Genomic DNA, 21782 nt, shown 5'->3' on the forward strand with positions numbered 1-21782 from the left:
TTGTGGTTACTAACCAGGTAGTGTTAGTGTTTACTAACCAGGTAGTGTTTGTGTTTACTAACCTGGTGGTGTTTGTGGTTACTAACCAGGTAGTGTTAGTGTTTACGAACCAAGTAGTGTTTGTGTTTACTAACTTGGTGGTGTTTGTGGTTACTAACCAGGTAGTGTTTGTGGTTACTAACCAGGTAGTGTTTTGTGGTTACTAACCAGGTAGTGTTTGTGTTTACTCACCAAGTAGTGTTTGTGTTTACCAACCAAGTAGTGTTTGTGGTTACTAACCAGGTCGTGTTTGTGTTTACTAACCAAGTAGTGTTTGTGGTTACTAACCAGGTCGTGTTTGTGGTTACTAACCAAGTAGTGTTTGTGGTTACTAACCAGGTAGTGTTTAGTAATGCAGGTTTCGTGGTTCAGGGCGTCCACATGGCGACACAGCAGGTGAACCTGAGTCAGCAGCTGCACATGCTGGAAGAGAGAGAGACGGAATCATTCTAGTCTACAGTCAACAAAAGGCTGAAGAGAGTAGAGGACACTATGTGAAACACCAGAGGACACTATGTGAGACACCAGAGGACTCTATTGGGGGACACCAGAGGACACTATGTGAGACAGTAGAGGACTCTATTGGGGGACACCAGAGGACACTTTGTGGGACAGTAGAGGACTCTTTTGGGGGACACCAGAGGTCACTTTGTGGGACAGTAGAGGATTCTATTGGGGGACACCAGAGGACACTTTGTGGGACAGTAGAGGACTCTTTTGGGGGACACCAGAGGTCACTTTGTGGGACAGTAGAGGATTCTATTGGGGGACACCAGAGGACACTTTGTGGGACAGTAGAGGACTCTATTGGGGGACACCAGAGGACACTTTGTGGGACAGTAGAGGACTCTATTGGGGGACACCAGAGGTCACTTTGTGGGACAGTAGATGACTCTATTGGGGGACACCAGAGGTCACTTTGTGGGACAGTAGAGGACTCTATTGGGGGACACCAGAGGTCACTTTGTGGGACAGTAGATGACTCTATTGGGGGACACCAGAGGACACTTTGTGGGACAGTAGAGGACTCTATTGGGGGACACCAGAGGACACTTTGTGGGACAGTAGATGACTCTATTGGGGGACACCAGAGGACACTTTGTGGGACAGTAGAGGACTCTATTGGGGGACACCAGAGGACACTTTGTGGGACAGTAGAGGACTCTATTGGGGGACACCAGAGGTCACTTTGTGGGACAGTAGATGACTCTATTGGGGGACACCAGAGGACACTTTGTGGGACAGTAGAGGACTCTATTGGGGGACACCAGAGGACACTTTGTGGGACAGTAGAGGACTCTATTGGGGGACACCAGAGGACACTTTGTGGGACAGTAGAGGACTCTATTGGGGGACACCAGAGGACACTTTGTGAGACAGTACACTACCTGCTGTATCTGCTGCTGCAGCTGTAGTTTCTGGGTGTAGTCCAGGTGCAGGACTTGGGAGATGCGGCTCTGCAGCACCAAGACGGGACTGATGATGTCCGGTTGTGGGCCGGGCGTGTCCTTCTGGGTCACGTTTTCACGATGATGGCTGGTCGTGTCCTGCAGGGCTCTCTTCTGCTGCAGAGCTTCGTACTGTCTCCTGACCGTTCGCCGTCGCTCCGTCAACATGTCGGCTAACGGAGCCTCAAAACTACGGAGAGCAAAAAGGGACAAAACAGCCGTCGCACAGGAAGCACTCGATAAAAACGTACGACGTGTGAAGACAGACACGGAATGTCTCCTCTCAGCTGGATTCTTCTTCGTGGGTTCTGTGTGAAGAAGAAGCAGCAGCAGAGGACGTTTCTCTTCCTCCTTACCCAAGCAGTCACAGCACTTCTCTGCTGCACCGTCCCAAAAGGAGGATTTATGTCACGGTGTGTATGTGCTTGTGTACATGATGAGGTTGGACCGGTGTCAAAACTTTAAAACCAGGACTGGACCTAGGACTGGGCGGTATACCGGTATACCGGTTTTAATTTCCCGTACGATATGAATTTTTCATATACCGTCATACAGCGAAACAACTTCTGTCACTCTTCAACAGGCAGCAAATTATATTGTTTGCCGCTGGGAATGCTACGATCGGAGCTAGTTGTGTTAGCTGTATTGAGAGGGAACCCTAGTCATGGTTTACTTTATAACAACAATTACCAACTCACAACTAACGCTCTTTAACAAGGCAAAACACCACGACACAACAGTTTGTGACAGATAAACAATTTGTAGCACAAATAATTGTACATTTATAAAATTTCACCGCCGAACTGCATGCTGGGTAAAGCTCGCTAACAGTCTGCTAACAGCTATGAGAGGCTCTGTCGCGGCAGTAACGTGTATATATATATATATATATATACATATATATATATATATATATATACATATATATATATATATATATATATACATATATATATATATATATATATATATACATATATATATATATATATATATATATATATATATATACATATATATATATATATATATATATACATATATATATATATATATATATATATATATACATATATATATATATATATATATATATATACATATATATATATATATATATACATATATATATATATATATATATATATATATACATATATATATATATATATATATATATATATATATATATATATATATATATATATAAATAACTAAAGAAATAAACCTAAACAACACTTACTAACAACTAAATCCTACGGTCTAATCCCGTTTCTTTCCTTGGAGGGGTTTAGGACCATGGGGAATGTAGGCGAATGAAACAGGAAGTGACGGAACGGCACACAAACAGCTGTTCACCGCTCGCTGGCCGGCCGTTTCTTTTCGGCGTTAATTAATTCATGCTTTAACGAGAAAATAAAATACCGTGATATTCCGTGAAACCGCCAGAATCTTACAAAATACCGTGATATGCATTTTTGGTCATACCGCCCAGCCCTAACCGGTGTTTTATCACTAGGCGTCACTCTGAATTAGCATCGTCATGAGACTGAGGGCCTTTCTCAAACCCCTTCACTCTCTAAACCCTCCACTCAGTGAGAGCTTCCACATGGAGAGTCCACCGTATAGTGTATGTAAACTGATGTTTTTGAAGCATCTAGTTCATTGTTTTGTCCGTCGCCATCTTGTTTTTTTTAATCAACCAGTGAACAGGAAGTGACCATATCTGGACTGAGGAGGAGTGACATAGAGACGCCGTATACGTCTCTGGTAGAGACCTGTCAATCACTGTGTAGCCCCGCCCTAAAGCATCCCCTGCTTTATGGTCTGTGTGACTCTAAATGGACCATAATGTACTAAATGAACATCATGCTGTATTGAAGAAGACTTGAAACTAGAGATTGAGACATAAACTCATGTTTACAATGTTTACTGAGGGAATAAATCAAGAGAGAAGTAGAGTCATTTTCTATAGACTTCTATAGAACCAGAGGAGTCGCCCCCTGCTGGACATTAGAGAGGATGAGCGTTTTGTGTGCGTCACGCTACGTACAAATGTAGTTCTGTGAGACTACCTGTACAAACATTTAATGTTGTGGAAGTTTGAGTCTGTTCCACAGCGAGGAGGCCAGAGCACGTGTCCGGCTGCTTTATGCAGTCGACACGCTGCAACAATAAATCTACCAAGACTGGTTTACAATTAAAAGGAATTGAATCCACTGATGCAAGTACAGTCTTTACAGTGAAGTACACTATTTCATGAAATATTAAATCAATAAAACCCCGTTTGTAAAAAACTCAACTCAGCTCCTCAGGTATAAAACCCGTCCGTCCTCTGAGAGCATCACGCGAGAGAGAAAAAGACTTGAAATGAAACCACCCACATCCGCTCGAAACTCCTCCTCTTCCGTTTATCCCAATTCCTATTGGCTAACTCCAGGAGTGTATTCTGTCTGTCTGCCTTTCTGTCCCTGCGTTCACCAACACATTCAATGACTGTCAGTTACGGTTTAATCCCTCTATGATAATCCTTCAGTATCAACGTTAAACTTCTGCAACTTTGGCAAAAGCTTCATGTCTCAAATTCTACTTCTAGCTACTAATCCTAAAACACTTTATGCTTATCTTAATTATGCATTTCCAAAACCCTTATGATTATGACTAATTATGAATTCTTAAATATGAATCATTGAACACTTTTATTATAGCTACTAAACACAGTTCTATGCTCAAATTTCTTACAGCCAGACGTTAACAACTCAAATGTTAAATTCTATTCAGGATCAAATATCTAGTTTAGAAACGCGAGACGTGTTCATTCGATTGTTAGGTGTTGTATATATTTACAGGGAAAACCAAGCAGGAGTTAAAAACGAGATGTTTACAAAAAGACAAATGCCACCAAAGAAGCATGGGAGTAAGTTTTATTTCATATTTTTCACTTTCTCTGTATTGTATATCATTTTATTCTTAATACTGTAAACCTTCCTGCCAAGCTTTCATTCTGAACAGATACATTGTATGCAGTTTTTAAATATTTAAAATTTAAATATTTTGTATATGTATTTTATATTATCATAGTACTTTGTTTCTGTTCTACATCTGTTTCTTGTTTATGCACCAAAGCACATTCTCCATAACGAGGCCTATTTGATGGTGAATCTACCACCTTCCTGTTACTTGTGTAGCTTACTGTTTAACAGTTCCTTCTTCACACGAAACGTTATGACACTTCCTGTTTCCAACAGAGAGAGGGAAGTTTCATGCAGCTATGAGAGTTCAGTCCGTCACATAGTGGGGAGGGTCCGGTTTGAGAAAGACCCTGAGACTCCAGTCCACTTGGTGGCAGTCATGCACCTCGAAGCCAATAAACACTAAATAAGAAGTCTAAGTCTATTAAATTTATAAACAAACTTAATGTCATACTAATCATGTTGTCATATTGATTTTTATTAACGCAACACAAGCTGGATTTAGTGCCGTGACGCCGTCGGTCCAGGCTGCTGATGTATGGTACTTTTTAATTAGCCAGAACCCGTCATGATGATGAATGCTGGTTCAGCAGTCCAGACCAGACCAGACCAGATCAGCAAAACCAGATATCAACAGAACTGTGATGATGTGTTTGTGTAGATGTATGACCTCCCATCATGCATCAGGACTCTTACCGTAAAGCCTGGGGGATGTTGAATTTGGGTCCAGTCTGTGATGACACCTCCTCCTCAGCTGCCACATCCTCCTGCTCCTCTTTCTGCTCCTCCTCCTCCTCCTCAGCTGCCACATCCTCCTCCTGCTCCTCCTCCTCCTCCTCCTCAGCTGCCACCTCCTCCTCCTGGAGCTGTACATATAACTGACGTCAGTGTCACAGTAAACGGCCTTGTTGAACTAAAACCAGACTCCTTGTTTGAGTTTAAACTAAGCAGGAGAAATGTAACAGACATTTGAAGGAAACATGAAAAAGACTTGTTTATAAATTAACCCTAACAATTGTGTGACAATGACATTTGAATCAATACTGAAAAACACCGCCAAGTGTAAAAAGAACTCACAAAGAAACAGGAGAAATTTTCAGTTTCTCTCATTCACTCAAATGTTGTTCTGAAACTTCACTTCAGTCCCAAAGTCCCGACTCTTAACTAAGTCCTGACTTGTTCTTAGATCCTGACTCTTAACTAAGTCCTGACTTGTTCTTAGATCCTGACTCTTAACTAAGTCCTGACTTGTTCTTAGATCCCGACTCTTAACTAAGTCCCGACTCGTCCCAAAGTCCCGACTCTTAACCAAGTCCTGACTTGTTCTTAGATCCCGACTCTTAACTAAGTCCCGACTCGTCCCAAAGTCCAGACTCTTAACTAAGTCCTGACTTGTTCTTAGATCCCGACTCTTAACTAAGTCCCGACTCGTCCCAAAGTCCTGACTCTTAACTAAGTCCTGACTTGTTCTTAGATCCCGACTCTTAACCAAGTCCTGACTTGTTCTTAGATCCCGACTCTTAACTAAGTCCCGACTCGTCCCAAAGTCCCGACTCTTAACTAAGTCCTGACTTGTTCTTAGATCCCGACTCTTAACTAAGTCCCGACTCGTCCCAAAGTCCCGACTCTTAACTAAGTCCTGACTTGTTCTTAGATCCCGACTCTTAACTAAGTCCCGACTCGTCCCAAAGTCCCGACTCTTAACTAAGTCCTGACTTGTTCTTAGATCCCGACTCTTAACTAAGTCCCGACTCGTCCCAAAGTCCCGACTCTTAACTAAGTCCTGACTTGTTCTTAGATCCCGACTCTTAACTAAGTCCCGACTCGTCCCAAAGTCCCGACTCTTAACTAAGTCCTGACTTGTTCTTAGATCCCGACTCTTAACTAAGTCCCGACTCGTCCCAAAGTCCCGACTCTTAACCAAGTCCTGACTTGTTCTTAGATCCTGACTCTTAACTAAGTCCTGACTTGTTCTTAGATCCTGACTCTTAACTAAGTCCTGACTTGTTCTTAGATCCTGACTCTTAACTAAGTCCCGACTCGTCCCAAAGTCCTGACTCTTAACTAAGTCCTGACTTGTTCTTAGATCCTGACTCTTAACCAAGTCCTGACTTGTTCTTAGATCCCGACTCTTAACTAAGTCCCGACTCGTCCCAAAGTCCCGACTCTTAACTAAGTCCTGACTTGTTCTTAGATCCTGACTCTTAACTAAGTCCAGACTCGTCCCAAAGTCCCAACTCTTAACTAAGTCCTGACTTGTTCTTAGATCCCGACTCTTAACTAAGTCCCGACTCGTCCCAAAGTCCCGACTCTTAACCAAGTCCTGACTTGTTCTTAGATCCCGACTCTTAACTAAGTCCCGACTCGTCCCAAAGTCCCGACTCTTAACTAAGTCCTGACTTGTTCTTAGATCCCGACTCTTAACTAAGTCCCGACTCGTCCCAAAGTCCCGACTCTTAACTAAGTCCTGACTTGTTCTTAGATCCCGACTCTTAACTAAGTCCCGACTCGTCCCAAAGTCCCGACTCTTAACCAAGTCCTGACTTGTTCTTAGATCCTGACTCTTAACTAAGTCCCGACTCGTCCCAAAGTCCCGACTCTTAACTAAGTCCTGACTTGTTCTTAGATCCCGACTCTTAACTAAGTCCCGACTCGTCCCAAAGTCCCGACTCTTAACCAAGTCCCGACTTGTTCTTAGATCCCGACTCATAACCAAGTCCCGACTTGTTCTTAGATCCCGACTCTTAACTAAGTCCGGACTTGTTCTTAGATCCTGACTCTTAACTAAGTCCCGACTTGTTCTTAGATCCCGACTCTTAACTAAGTCCCGACTCGTCCCAAAGTCCCGACTCTTAACCAAGTCCCGACTTGTTCTTAGATCCCGACTCTTAACTAAGTCCGGACTTGTTCTTAGATCCTGACTCTTAACCAAGTCCTGACTTGTTCTTAGATCCCGACTCTTAACTAAGTCCAGACTCGTCCCAAAGTCCCGACTCTTAACTAAGTCCTGACTTGTTCTTAGATCCCGACTCTTAACTAAGTCCCGACTCGTCCCAAAGTCCCGACTCTTAACTAAGTCCTGACTTGTTCTTAGATCCCGACTCTTAACTAAGTCCAGACTCGTCCCAAAGTCCCGACTCTTAACCAAGTCCTGACTTGTTCTTAGATCCTGACTCTTAACTAAGTCCCGACTCGTCCCAAAGTCCAGACTCTTAACTAAGTCCCGACTCGTCCCAAAGTCCCGACTCTTAACCAAGTCCCGACTTGTTCTTAGATCCCGACTCTTAACCAAGTCCCGACTTGTTCTTAGATCCCGACTCTTAACTAAGTCCGGACTTGTTCTTAGATCCTGACTCTTAACTAAGTCCCGACTTGTTCTTAGATCCCGACTCTTAACTAAGTCCCGACTCGTCCCAAAGTCCCGACTCTTAACCAAGTCCCGACTTGTTCTTAGATCCCGACTCTTAACTAAGTCCAGACTTGTTCTTAGATCCTGACTCTTAACCAAGTCCCGACTTGTTCTTAGATCCCGACTCTTAACCAAGTCCCGACTTGTTCTTAGATCCCGACTCTTAACTAAGTCCAGACTTGTTCTTAGATCCTGACTCTTAACCAAGTCCTGACTTGTTCTTAGATCCCGACTCTTAACTAAGTCCAGACTCGTCCCAAAGTCCCGACTCTTAACCAAGTCCTGACTTGTTCTTAGATCCTGACTCTTAACTAAGTCCCGACTCGTCCCAAAGTCCCGACTCTTAACTAAGTCCCGACTCGTCCCAAAGTCCCGACTCTTAACCAAGTCCCGACTTGTTCTTAGATCCCGACTCTTAACCAAGTCCCGACTTGTTCTTAGATCCCGACTCTTAACTAAGTCCGGACTTGTTCTTAGATCCTGACTCTTAACTAAGTCCCGACTTGTTCTTAGATCCCGACTCTTAACTAAGTCCCGACTCGTCCCAAAGTCCCGACTCTTAACCAAGTCCCGACTTGTTCTTAGATCCCGACTCTTAACTAAGTCCCGACTTGTTCTTAGATCCTGACTCTTAACCAAGTCCCGACTTGTTCTTAGATCCCGACTCTTAACTAAGTCCGGACTTGTCATAAAGTCTCGATTCACCACCATGAATCATTAGTAGAAATCATTAGAAACACAAGCTGGTAAAAATCAACTCACTGTATCAAAGAGCTCCTCCAGCAGCTCATTCACTTCCTTCTCTGAAAAAGAAGACGTGTTAACACAGAGGGGAGGACAAAACAAAACACACAGGGTCTGCGAGAAACTCCTCCGGGCCTTGACCTAGACCCAGTCTACAATACATACTGGTGATCTGGACTGCACGGTCCGTCCTGTAGTCCTCCAGATCGGGTTCATCTTGGTCATCCAGGAAGTTGTACTCTGGGTCGTCATCATCATCAGCTTCCTCTGACAAAAACAAGCAGATTCAATAAAGCCTTCTGAGGCAAATTTGTGATTTTGGGCTAAACTAAAATAAATTAAATTGAATTGCAAAATCAGCTGTCTGCATCTAAACAACAAAGACTGTCTCAGATGTCTTGTTGTCAAAGCTGTAACTGGGAACTTCTTTTAGTTCCAGTATCAGAAACTGTCTCCGGCTGGCAACGAGCACACTAAGGATACCACCACAGCTGGAAGATCATATAAATAACAGTATTAACAGTTCAGAGGCACATGTGAAGGGATGAATCCTGATTCATAATTAAACCTGAGAGTGTACTGACGCCTCAGTGCTGCACTGTGAATCAAACTCAATGCTTACACCTTTTACACTTAGACCGGAATGTATTTACATCTGACCTTCACTGTCGGGGGCCATGAGGCCCTGCAGCCACTTCGTCCAGTGACGGTCCTCCTCCCGCTGGGCGGCACTGTGACCGTACATGTCAGCAGTGATGTCCGGGGCCAGAAGCGCCGCCTCCAGCTGACCCAGAGGAACGTTAACCAGACGAAGTTTGGAGCGTGTACGGTACGCCAAACAGCTGGAGCCTTCATGACTACCATCATCATCAGCTTTTCTGTCCAGAGGCTGAGAGACAGACAGTAGAGAGAGACAGGTAGTCAATCAGACAGACAGGTGCACAGAGGTGGGCGGATGCTGGGGAGTGGGGGTGGTTGGGTTACTTGGTTATAGGTGTATGCAGGGCTACAGTCAAGCTCCTCCTCCACAGCATTCAGTCTCTCCAGAAAGGAAGACTCCGGAGCAGTGAGGAGGTGATGAGGAGCAGAGGTCATCAGCTGTTCCCTCAGGCATTCTGGAGATCTCTATAAAACAGGTCAGAGGTCAGGGTTCCCACAGGGGGTCGGGTACCTGTAGGAGGTCAGGGGTTGGGGTACCTGCAGGAGGTCAGGGTACCTGTAGGAGGTCGGGGTACCTGTAGGAGGTCAGGGGTTAGGGTACCTGTAGGAGGTCGGGGTACCTGTAGGAGGTCAGGGGTTAGGGTACCTGTAGGAGGTCGGGGTACCAGTAGGGGGTCGGGTACCTGTAGGGGGTCGGGTACCTGTAGGGGGTCGGGGTACCTGTAGGAGGTTGGGGTACCTGTAGGAGGTCAGGGGTTGGGGTACCTGTAGGAGGTCAGGGGTACCTGTAGGAGGTCAGGGGTTAGGGTACCTGTAGGAGGTCGGGGTACCAGTAGGGGGTCGGGTACCTGTAGGGGGTCGGGGTACCTGCAGGAGGTCGGGGTACCTGTAGGAGGTCAGGGGTTGGGGTACCTGTAGGAGGTCAGGGGTTGGGGTACCTGTAGGAGGTCAGGGGTTGGGGTACCTGTAGGAGGTCAGGGGTTGGGGTACCTGTAGGAGGTCGGGGTACCTGTAGGAGGTCAGGGTACCTGTAGGAGGTCGGGGTACCTGTAGGAGGTCGGGGTACCTGTAGGAGGTCGGGGTACCTGCAGGAGGTCGGGGTACCAGTAGGAGGTCGGGGTACTTGCAGGAGGTCGGGGTACCTGTAGGAGGTCGGGGTACCTGTAGGAGGTCGGGGTACTTGCAGGAGGTCAGGGTACTTGCAGGAGGTCAGGGTACCTGCAGGAGGTCAGGGTACCTGCAGGAGGTCAGGGTACCAGTAGGAGGTCGGGGTACCTGTAGGAGGTCGGGGTACCTGTAGGGGGTCGGGGTACCTGTAGGGGGTTGGGGTACATGCAGGAGGTCAGGGTGTCGGTTACCTGTCGGGGTTCATCTGTCCTCTGATCTGCCAGAAGTTTGGGTTGAGAGCCCCGATGCTTTTTGAGAGGTGAAGCCAAGCTGTCTGCATCACTGAAGAAGGTCTGCACACACACACACTGTACTTTACATGATCTGAACAGTCTGAATGTAAAACAGACACTAAAAGGTCAAAGAATGACCCACCTCTTCTGCCGTGTCTTCCTCCTCCTCCTCTTCCTCATCGGGACAATACTCTTCATCTGACGAGTCTTCATCCTCCTCAAGATCAATGTCAATAAACTGAGGAGGCTGCAGGAAAGACAGACAGAGGGACAGACAGTCAGAGGGACAGGCAGTCAGAGAGACAGGCAGTCAGAGAGACAGGCAGTCAGAGGGACAGACAGTCAGAGAGACAGGCAGTCAGAGGGACAGGCAGTCAGAGGGACAGGCAGTCAGAGAGACAGGCAGTCAGAGGGACAGACAGTCAGACAGTCAGTCAGTCAGAGAGACACAGTCAGAGACAGGCAGTCAGACAGTAAGAGAGTCAGACAATCAGAGAGACAGACAGTCAGAGAGACAGGCAGTCAGAGAGACAGACAGTCAGTCAGACAGTCAGAGGGACAGACAGTCAGAGAGACAGAAAGTCAGTCAGACAGTCAGAGAGACAGACAGACAGAGGGACAGACAGTCAGAGAGACAGACAGTCAGACAGTCAGAGAGACAGTCAGAGAGACAGACAGTCAGACAGTAAGAGAGTCAGACAGTAAGAGAGACAGACAGTCAGAGAGACAGACAGTCAGAGAGACAGGCAATCAGACAGTCAGTCAGACAGGCAGTCAGAGAGACAGTCAGAGAGACAGACAGTCAGAGAGACAGGCAGTCAGACAGTCAGTCAGAGAGACAGACAGTCAGAGAGACAGACAGTCAGAGGGACAGACAGTCAGAGAGACAGGCAGTCAGAGAGACAGGCAGTCAGACAGTCAGAGAGACAGACAGTCAAAGAGACAGGCAGTCAGACAGTCAGAGAGACAAACAGTCAAAGAGACAGGCAGTCAGACAGTCAGAGAGACAGGCAGACAACAAAATAAGTTATTACTTAACAATATGTATTTTATCTTTGGCCATAATGTAACCTGAACATTAATGCCAATAAAGTTTATTTGAATTGAACTGACAGACCTTGACCGTGGCTGCGTTCAATGCTGACAGACTCCAGTTCAGTGGCTGTAAGCAGACAGACAGACAGACAGATAAAGGACACCCAGATTAAACAGACATGGTTTGAAAGTTGAAAGTATCAGAGAGGATTGTGGGAGATTGAGTTCACCTGTCCCTGCTGAACGGCCTGTTTCAGTCTGGATCGAGTCATTTTTGGCTCCTGATGGAAGAAAGAAAACATGGTTTATAGAGAACAGAGTACCTGAACGGCTTGTGAAGAGAGTACCTGAACGGGTAGTGAACAGAGTACCTGAACGGCTAGTGAACAGAGTACCTGAACGGGTAGAGAACAGAGTACCTGAACGGCTTGTGAAGAGAGTACCTAAACGGCTAGTGAACAGAGTACCTGAACGGGTAGAGAACAGAGTACCTGAACGGCTAGTGAACAGAGTACCTGAACGGGTAGAGAACAGAGTACCTGAACGGCTTGTGAAGAGAGTACCTGAATGGCTAGTGAACAGAGTACCTGAACGGCTAGTGAACAGAGTACCTGAACGGGTAGAGAACAGAGTACCTGAACGGCTTGTGAAGAGAGTACCTGAACGGCTAGTGAACAGAGTACCTGAACGGGTAGAGAACAGAGTACCTGAACGGCTAGTGAACAGAGTACCTGAACGGGTAGTGAACAGAGTACCTGAACGGGTAGAGAACAGAGTACCTGAACGGGTAGAGAACAGAGTACCTGAACGGGTAGAGAACAGAGTACCTGAACGGGTAGTGAACAGAGTACCTGAGCGGGTAGTGAACAGAGTACCTGAACGGGTAGAGAACAGAGTACCTGAACGGGTAGTGAACAGAGTACCTGAACGGGTAGAGAACAGAGTACCTGAACGGGTAGAGAACAGAGTACCTGAACGGCTAGTGAACAGAGTACCTGAACGGCTAGTGAACAGAGTACCTGAACGGCTAGAGAACAGAGTACCTGAACGGGTAGTGAACAGAGTACCTGAGCGGGTAGTGAACAGAGTACCTGAACGGGTAGTGAACAGAGTACCTGAACGGGTAGAGAACAGAGTACCTGAACGGCTAGTGAACAGAGTACCTGAACGGGTAGTGAACAGAGTACCTGAGCGGGTAGTGAACAGAGTACCTGAACGGGTAGAGAACAGAGTACCTGAACGGCTAGTGAACAGAGTACCTGAACGGCTAGTGAACAGAGTACCTGAATGGCTAGTGAACAGAGTACCTGAACGGGTAGTGAACAGAGTACCTGAACGGCTAGTGAACAGAGTACCTCAACGGCTAGTGAACAGAGTATCTGAACGGGTAGAGAACAGAGTACCTGAACGGGTAGAGAACAGAGTACCTGAACGGCTAGTGAACAGAGTACCTGAACGGGTAGTGAACAGAGTACCTGAACGGGTAGTGAACAGAGTACCTGAACGGCTAGTGAACAGAGTACCTGAACGGCTAGTGAACAGAGTACCTGAACGGCTAGTGAACAGAGTACCTGAACGGGTAGAGAACAGAGTACCTGAACGGGTAGTGAACAGAGTACCTGAACGGGTAGTGAACAGAGTACCTGAACGGCTAGTGAACAGAGTACCTGAACGGCTAGTGAACAGAGTACCTGAACGGCTAGTGAACAGAGTACCTGAACGGCTAGTGAACAGAGTACCTGAACGGCTAGTGAACAGAGTACCTGAACGGGTAGTGAACAGAGTACCTGAACGGGTAGAGAACAGAGTACCTGAACGGGTAGAGAACAGAGTACCTGAACGGCTAGTGAACAGAGTACCTGAACGGGTAGTGAACAGAGTACCTGAACGGGTAGTGAACAGAGTACCTGAACGGGTAGTGAACAGAGTACCTGAACGGGTAGTGAACAGAGTAGCTGAACGGGTAGTGAACAGAGTAGCTGAACGGGTAGAGAACAGAGTAGCTGAACGGGTAGAGAACAGAGTAGCTGAACGGGTAGAGAACAGAGTAGCTGAACGGGTAGAGAACAGAGTAGCTGAACGGGTAGAGAACGGGTAGAGAAAAATATGGGCTGGATAGTGGCATGTTTGAAATAGGAAGGGACAATTCCTGTAGACAATGAGGAATTGACAATAGATGTTACTGCAGGGCCAATAGTTAGCAGAACTTTCTTAAATAGAGAGGATGGAATTATATCCAGAGGGCAAGTTGATGGCTTTGTTTTGGTAATTAAGTCCATCAGGTCTTGAAGGCTGATAGGCTGGAAAGAGTCCAGAACAGCAGGAGATTGCGAGGAGCTACAAGTAGATGAACAGATCCCAGGCTGAATGCCAGACCTAATACCTGTTACCTTATCATTAAAATAGATCAGGAATTTGTTGCAATCGTCAACAGAATAGCATGGTACAGTGGAGACAGACGGTGAAACAATTCCTGTAATTGTGTCAAACAGAATCTTGGGATTTTTCTTTGAAGAAGAGATTAGGTTGGCAAAATAAGCAGTTCTAGCTTCCTTTAGTCCAGTATCAAAAGAAACTCTGAGGTCTTTGAGATATAAACGATGCACTTCTAGCCCAGTAGCTTTCCAGAGCCGCTCTGTCCTGCGACACTTCTGTCTCAGGCTGCACACAGCTTCAGTCATCCACGGAGTAGTGTTATAGGCAGCTCTGGTCCTTTCCTTAAGAGGTGCCACTTTATCCAGCAAAGTGTTCAACATCATCGAGATTTGTGTTCATATCACAGCAGAAGTGCATAGAGAAATGATCAGCTGTACTCTGAGTAATAATGCGGGAGTGGAATGTTAGTTTCAGACACAAGCGGTCAGTATTGACAGAAAGATCAAAGAAAATACATTCATGGTCACTGATCAATAGGTCCTCACAACGGGTATTATCAATATCAAGACCCAGAGAAAACACAAGGTCCAAGGTGTGACCACCCCTGTGAGTGGCGCCAGAAACATGTTGCGTGAAATTAAAAGATTCAGTAATATTGAGAAACTCCGTGGCTATACAGTCTGTGGTATCATTGATATGCAGATTAAAATCACCAACCAGAAGCACTTTGTCTCGCTTGATAATAGAGGTCAGAAAGTCTGTGAACTCTGATAAAAACTGACCTGCAGGACCTGGAGGTCGGTAAATTAAAAAACAGTAAAACGGCTTTAGCCGGCCCACTTTAGTCAGCTGTAGTTCAAAAGGAACACAGGATTCTGTGCTCCCCAAGTGGCAGGAAAACTGATTCTTCCAGACCACGGCGAGGCCTCCACCGCGGCCTGTCAGACGCAGTGTCCCAACATAAGAGCAGTCCACAGGGCAGAGTTCATTGAAATGGATGCATTCCATATTCCGTTGCCAGGTCTCGGTCAGAAATAAAAAAGCCAAATTATGACTTGTGAACAAGTCATTTAAAATGTGAGCCTTGTTTGTTACAGAGCGTGCATTAATCAGACACATTTTGATGGGGGAAGACACTGTGTCGTCATCAGCACAGGAAGCTTTGGGGGTATGTGCAACATGACGGATCACTCGTGCAGCACCTCGAACCCGACCATAACTAGGGTGCGAGTACCTGAACGGGTAGTGAACAGAGTACCTGAACAGAGTACCTGAACAGCTAGTGAACAGAGTACCTGAACAGGTAGTGAACAGAGTACCTGAACGGGTAGTGAACAGAGTACCTGAACAGGTAGTGAACAGAGTACCTGAACGGGTAGTGAACAGAGTACCTGAACAGGTAGAGAACAGAGTACCTGAACAGCTAGTGAACAGAGTACCTGAACAGGTAGTGAACAGAGTACCTGAACAGGTAGAGAACAGAGTACCTGAACAGGTAGTGAACAGAGTACCTGAACAGCTAGTGAACAGAGTACCTGAACAGGTAGTGAACAGAGTACCTGAACAGGTAGAGAACAGAGTACCTGAACAGGTAGTGAACAGAGTACCTGAACAGGTAGTGAACAGAGTACCTGAACAGGTAGTGAACAGAGTACCTGAACAGGTAGAGAACAGAGTACCTGAACAGCTAGTGAACAGAGTACCTGAACAGGTAGAGAACAGAGTACCTGAACAGCTAGTGAACAGAGTACCTGAACAGGTAGTGAACAGAGTACCTGAGCAGGTAGTGAACAGAGTACCTGAACAGCTAGTGAACAGAGTACCTGAACGGGTAGTGAACAGAGTACCTGAACAGGTAGAGAACAGAGTACCTGAACAGGTAGTGAACAGAGTACCTGAACGGGTAGTGAACAGAGTACCTGAACAGGTAGTGAACAGAGTACCTGAACAGGTAGAGAACAGAGTACCTGAACAGGTAGAGAACACAGTACCTGAACAAGTAGTATTCAGAGTACCTGAACAGGTGGAGAACAGAGCTGCAGGACAAAGACAACATGGACACTTACAAACATCGGCAGGTTCTGAGTGTCTCTGATGGCAGCTTTCATCATGGCCACCACACGCTCATGGGTTATCACCTCCTGACAGGGGACACACAACATGTGACATGTCACACACAACGTATGTATGTGTATATACCGTATATATATGTATATATGTGTATATATATATATATATATATATATATATATACACACATGTATATATGTATATATATACATGTGTGTGTATATATATATATGTATATATATATATATATATATATACACATATATATATGTATGTGTATATATGTGTATATATATATATATATTAGGGCTGGGCGATAAATCGATTTAATCGATTAATTCGAATGTGTGCTTTAAGGCGATGTGTTTTATTGAAAATCGAGAAAATCGCCCCCACCCCTCCCCCCCGTTGGGCTCCCGTAGTAGAGTGCGCGCGCATTGTTTACAAACGAAAACAATGGCGGCCAGCAGTGAAGCTCTCGTTCATAAGAGAGGGAAGAATGTGTCTTCGGTAGTCTGGAAATGGTTCGGGTTCGTGTCATCTGACACAGAACAAACAGCACCACGATGTAAGGTCTGTCTAAAAGCTATTGCTACAAAATCAAGCAGCACAACAAATTTAATGCAGCACCTCAAACAGAGGCATGCCGCCGAGTGGGAGAAGTGTTGTTGCCCTGAGGAGGGAGCAGGACCGCGGGAGCACAAGCGCCGCCGCCGCCGCCGCCGCCACCTCACAACAACAACCCAGCATTTTGGAGACATTCACCAACTGTACTCCGCATGAGAAGAAGAGTGCCCGGTGGAAAGCCATCACGGATGCAGTCGCGATGTATATCGCAAAAGATATGGTGCCCATATACACCGTGGAAAAGCCGGGGTTTATTCACCTTCTCAAAGCTTTGGACCCCAGGTACGTGCTACCAAGCCGTAAACATTTTTCTGACGTTGCCTTGCCTCGGCTGTACAATAGTACACGCCAAAGGATCTCTGCGGAGCTGGAGGGGATGTCATTCTACTCCGCAACAACTGACCTGTGGTCCAGCAGGTTGACCCAGACACCGATCCACTTGACTGGTGGAAGCGTCACCAACTTAACTTTCCAAGGCTAAGTACTTTAGCAAAGAAATACCTCTCTGTGCCAGCTACAAGTGCCCCCTCTGAGAGGCTTTTCAGTGTGTGGGGGGGGCATTGTTACATGCCACCGTGCATGCCTGAAGCCAGAGGTAGTAGACAGGCTTGTCTTCCTGGCAAAAATATTTAGAAAAAACATGCACTACTGTTTAATACTGTTGGTTATGTTGTGAATGCACTTGATTTTGTTTACATGCACTTATTTACTGTGCAAAATATGTTATGTTGATGTTAGATCAGATGTTGCACTTTTGAAAATGTGAATGTTAAAGGGTCACATACATTTTATTTCATGCTGTGTTTGTATCAGTGTATTCAGTTAGAAAAGCTTACTGTAAAAAGTTACATTTGCACAGTTGTTTACAATGGAAGGCTACTATTTAATGCCATTTAATGTTATGTTTAATTTAATTTTATATTTAAATGATTCAGGGAAACAAAAGAGTGACCAAATACTTTTTGTATACTACAGGCACCTTTCTACAATGTTCAGGTTTTGTTTGCACTTTATTTTTATCAACCTACTTGGGAAAATCATCACAAAATAAAATAAAAAATAGTTTTCAACAGCTTCTGTCATCTGCAAAAAATTTTGGGGGAAAAAATCGATTTAAATCGTGAATCGGATTTTTTGTAAAAAAATCGGAGATTTTTTTTTTAGGCCATATCGCCCAGCCCTAATATATATATATATATATATATATATATATATACACATATATACACATACATATATATACATATATACACACATGTATATATGTATATATGTATATATATATACATGTGTGTGTATATATATATGTATATATATACATGTGTGTGTATATATATATATATATATATATATATATATATATACACACACATGTATATATGTATATATATACATGTGTGTGTATATATATATATGTATATATATATATATATATATATATATACATATATATATATACACATACATATATATACATATATACACACATGTATATATGTGTGTGTGTGTGTGAGACTTACGTGCAGGATGGCGCGCACGTTGCTGGACGTCAGGTTGTGTTGTTTGGACTTCCTGTCCAGGTCGATGTCCAGTCGTCCCAGTTCGTCCTCGCTGGCCTCGCTGGTGACCGCATCGACGGGTGGATTCAACCAAACTTTATTTAAACAGGATCCCACGTGTTCGCGTGTCATTGTGATGTCACAGTTTACTACTTCTGTGTCACCTGAGACAGGTGTTCTCTCCTCTTCCTGTCTGGAGCTTCCTGTACGAGACATTGGAGACTTCCTGTCTAGTTTGAAGACAACGGTCTCTCCGTCCATCCTCAAAGATTTAGACTGCAGAGGACAAATGTCCTCTTGGGCTGGACGCCTCCTCTCCATCTGCTGGAAGACACAACCCATCAATACAAGTACTACATGTACCTCTGAGATGTAGTACAGTATAAAGTACAATATGTACCTCTGACAGCGTCGGAAATACACGAGGGCAAAGGGCAAAACTGCCCCTAAGAAATATCATTTTGCCCCTGATATCACTAGGAGACTTTCTAAACGAATAAAAAAATGGAGCGCTTCTTAATCAGACCTGTGACTGCGGTCAACTCAGCAGACACTTACATGTCAGTGCACATATCCTTAAATCCACGGTAAACTCATTCAAACGGCGCAGATCGGGAGCGAGCGAAGGACTTTGAAAGTTAACGGAAAGATTAACGTGAGACAACATCCGGTTTCTTCCGACGAACATCCGGTTTTCAGAATAAGATGCCAACAAAGTATACATGTTGCATCATGGAAATTATATTAAATGAATTATATTCACATTAAGTATAAAACATGCTGCCTGCATCTCATGAGTTAAAGGGAAAATACACCTAAATTGTGCGTAAAGTGTCTTTATTCTTTGATTTGAGGGTTGCTGGAAATGAATAATACCTGACTGACAGTCAATTAAGATATTTTAGAGGTTTTAATTTTTAAGGTGCTATAAAAATGTTTTTCTCAAAAATTCCACACAATGACTAATTCATAAGTTCAGAACAAAAATGGGTAATCACAATATTTGAGGTGCTACAAAAATATTTTTTCTCAATAATTCCATACGACTGATGTATATGTAATCAAGGCATCGTTGACCTAATAATTGTTAATAGTTGTTTAAAACATTGACAAATAACCACAAAGAAATAAGAATGAAATTGAATATGATTGTCTGATTTATGTTTGTTTTTTGTTGAAAAAATCGAAGAAAACACTTTGAATATGTAAATTTCCTACCCTGACCTCTGAGATGTAGTACAGTATAAAGTACAACATGTACCTCTGAGATGTCGTACAGTATAAAGTACAACATGTACCTCTGAGATGTAGTACAGTATAAAGTACAACATGTACCTCTGAGATGTCGTACAGTATAAAGTACAACATGTACCTCTGAGATGTTGTACAGTATAAAGTACAACATGTACCTCTGAGATGTAGTACAGTATAAAGTACAACATGTACCTCTGAGATGTCGTACAGTATAAAGTACAACATGTACCTCTGAGATGTAGTACAGTATAAAGTACAACATGTACCTCTGAGATGTCGTACAGTATAAAGTACAACATGTACCTCTGAGATGTCGTACAGTATAAAGTACAACATGTACCTCTGAGATGTAGTACAGTATAAAGTACAACATGTACCTCTGAGATGTCGTACAGTATAAAGTACAACATGTACCTCTGACATGTAGTACAGTATAAAGTACAACATGTACCTCTGACATGTAGTACAGTATAAAGTACAACATGTACCTCTGAGATGTAGTACAGTATAAAGTACAACATGTACCTCTGACATGTAGTACAGTATAAAGTACAATATGTACCTCTGACATGTAGTACAGTATAAAGTACAACATGTACCTCTGAGATGTAGTACAGTATAAAGTACAACATGTACCTCTGACATGTAGTACAGTATAAAGTACAACATGTACCGCTGAGATGTAGTACAGTATAAAGTACTATCTGTACCTCTGAGATGTAGTACAGTAAAAAGTACTATTTACGCTCTAACTCTAGTTTAGCTTTAATGCTAATGCTATGTTAATGCTACTTAAGAACCATAACAGAGGAAACACTCCTCATTTGTCTCTCTCTTGGTACAAACATAACTCAGTCAGCTCAAAGCTTTACAAAGACTTAATAATAATAATAGCAGTTAAGTTAGCAGCTAACGGTAGCTAAGCTAACACACAACTGAGCATGCGCAGTGGCTGTTCCGTGTTTTTCATGTTGGAGGCGCCAAGTTTCAGCCATAATAACAATAATAGTAACAATAATAACACAGAACCTGAAGCATCGAACAAAAGAATCTGTTATTTGTAATAAAACTGAAATGTTTACCTTGAGACTGCCGTCAGTAGCCATCAGCTACTCCGTCATGTTAGCTGTGTTAGCTGCGTTAGCTCCTGCTAGCTCAGTTAGCCTCTGTTCCGCCAACAACAAAAAAGGCTTCCGGATGGAGTCCTTCAGAATAAAAGCGGAGCGTCTCACTGTGAAAGATGCACAGCATCTCCTGCTGTACTATCATCCTTATGTAGAGTTTATATTCTAGATATTATAATGTGTGATCTTCTTTACAATTCACCCATTCACAAATTATATGTTGAAATTATTTATAGATATATATATACATATTATAAATATGTATTTATAAGTTAATAATTAAAATGATGTATATGTATTATAAATATGTGTATACATGTATATTTATAATATATATATATATATATATATATTCATAATATATGTATATTTATAATATTTATAATACATATTACATATATATATAATTGTGTGTATTGTGATGTCTTGAGAGGTCGGGATTGGCTTGTGAGGCGCGGGTGCACAAATCAAGACGACAAGCGGTGGTTCAACTCAAATACTGTATTCAGATTATTTTATTGGAAGGTTAATTCCAGAAGAAAGCCGTGACAAAAAACAAACATAAGTATCTTCAGTTTACTTCTGGTTGATTTAACACAAACTCTTTCTATCTTCGTCTGCTCCCGTCCTTCCTTCTCTTTCCAAATGTTTTCTCCTTTGTTCCCCACACCAGCTCCTCCAGGGTAATCAGCCCCCTCTCTCTCAGCCTTGGCCCCGGCTGCCCTGCTGACTATGGGACTATGGTTCACCAGATGCCATGATGGGTTGTCTCTGCTGCAACCACTGGGAGGGGATGTATCTCCAATGGATGACACTCCCTCTCATGACATGAATGAATGAATGAATGAATTTTATTTATATAGCGCTTTTCACAGTACTATCACAAAGTGCTTAACAGAGCAGACATTTAAAAGCATAAAAAACACAATATGACCCTAGGGTCAATAAATTATCTACACAGAGTGAATAAAAAATGTTAAAGAATAAAATTAAAATAAAATTAAAATAAAATTAAAATGTAAAACATATTTTAAGAGCAGGTCTAGGACATGAGTTTACTTTTAC

The 21782-nt window shown here is 43.7% G+C and overlaps 1 protein-coding gene across 1 annotated transcript in view; it reads right to left on the reverse strand.

Moving 5' to 3' along the window:
- Positions 1–18660, reverse strand: part of LOC306782627 (GON-4-like protein) — a gene marked incomplete at its 5' end in the record, with an annotated part of 41512 nt that extends 22852 nt beyond the window's left edge. Inside the window, 13 exons of the mRNA XM_079276070.1 lie at positions 376–462; positions 1428–1677; positions 5156–5286; positions 8631–8671; positions 8778–8879; positions 9273–9501; positions 9597–9737; positions 10631–10732; positions 10815–10919; positions 11790–11834; positions 11938–11988; positions 16150–16224; positions 18301–18660. Of these exons, the coding sequence (XP_079132196.1) occupies positions 376–462; positions 1428–1677; positions 5156–5286; positions 8631–8671; positions 8778–8879; positions 9273–9501; positions 9597–9737; positions 10631–10732; positions 10815–10919; positions 11790–11834; positions 11938–11988; positions 16150–16224; positions 18301–18660 (1719 nt within the window). The remainder of the gene's footprint in view (positions 1–375; positions 463–1427; positions 1678–5155; positions 5287–8630; positions 8672–8777; positions 8880–9272; positions 9502–9596; positions 9738–10630; positions 10733–10814; positions 10920–11789; positions 11835–11937; positions 11989–16149; positions 16225–18300) is intronic.
- Between the last annotated feature and the right edge of the window lie 3122 nt (positions 18661–21782).

This window comes from Melanostigma gelatinosum (assembly GCF_949748355.1).
Source record: "Melanostigma gelatinosum genome assembly, chromosome: 9".
NCBI classification, from domain to species: domain Eukaryota; kingdom Metazoa; phylum Chordata; class Actinopteri; order Perciformes; family Zoarcidae; genus Melanostigma; species Melanostigma gelatinosum.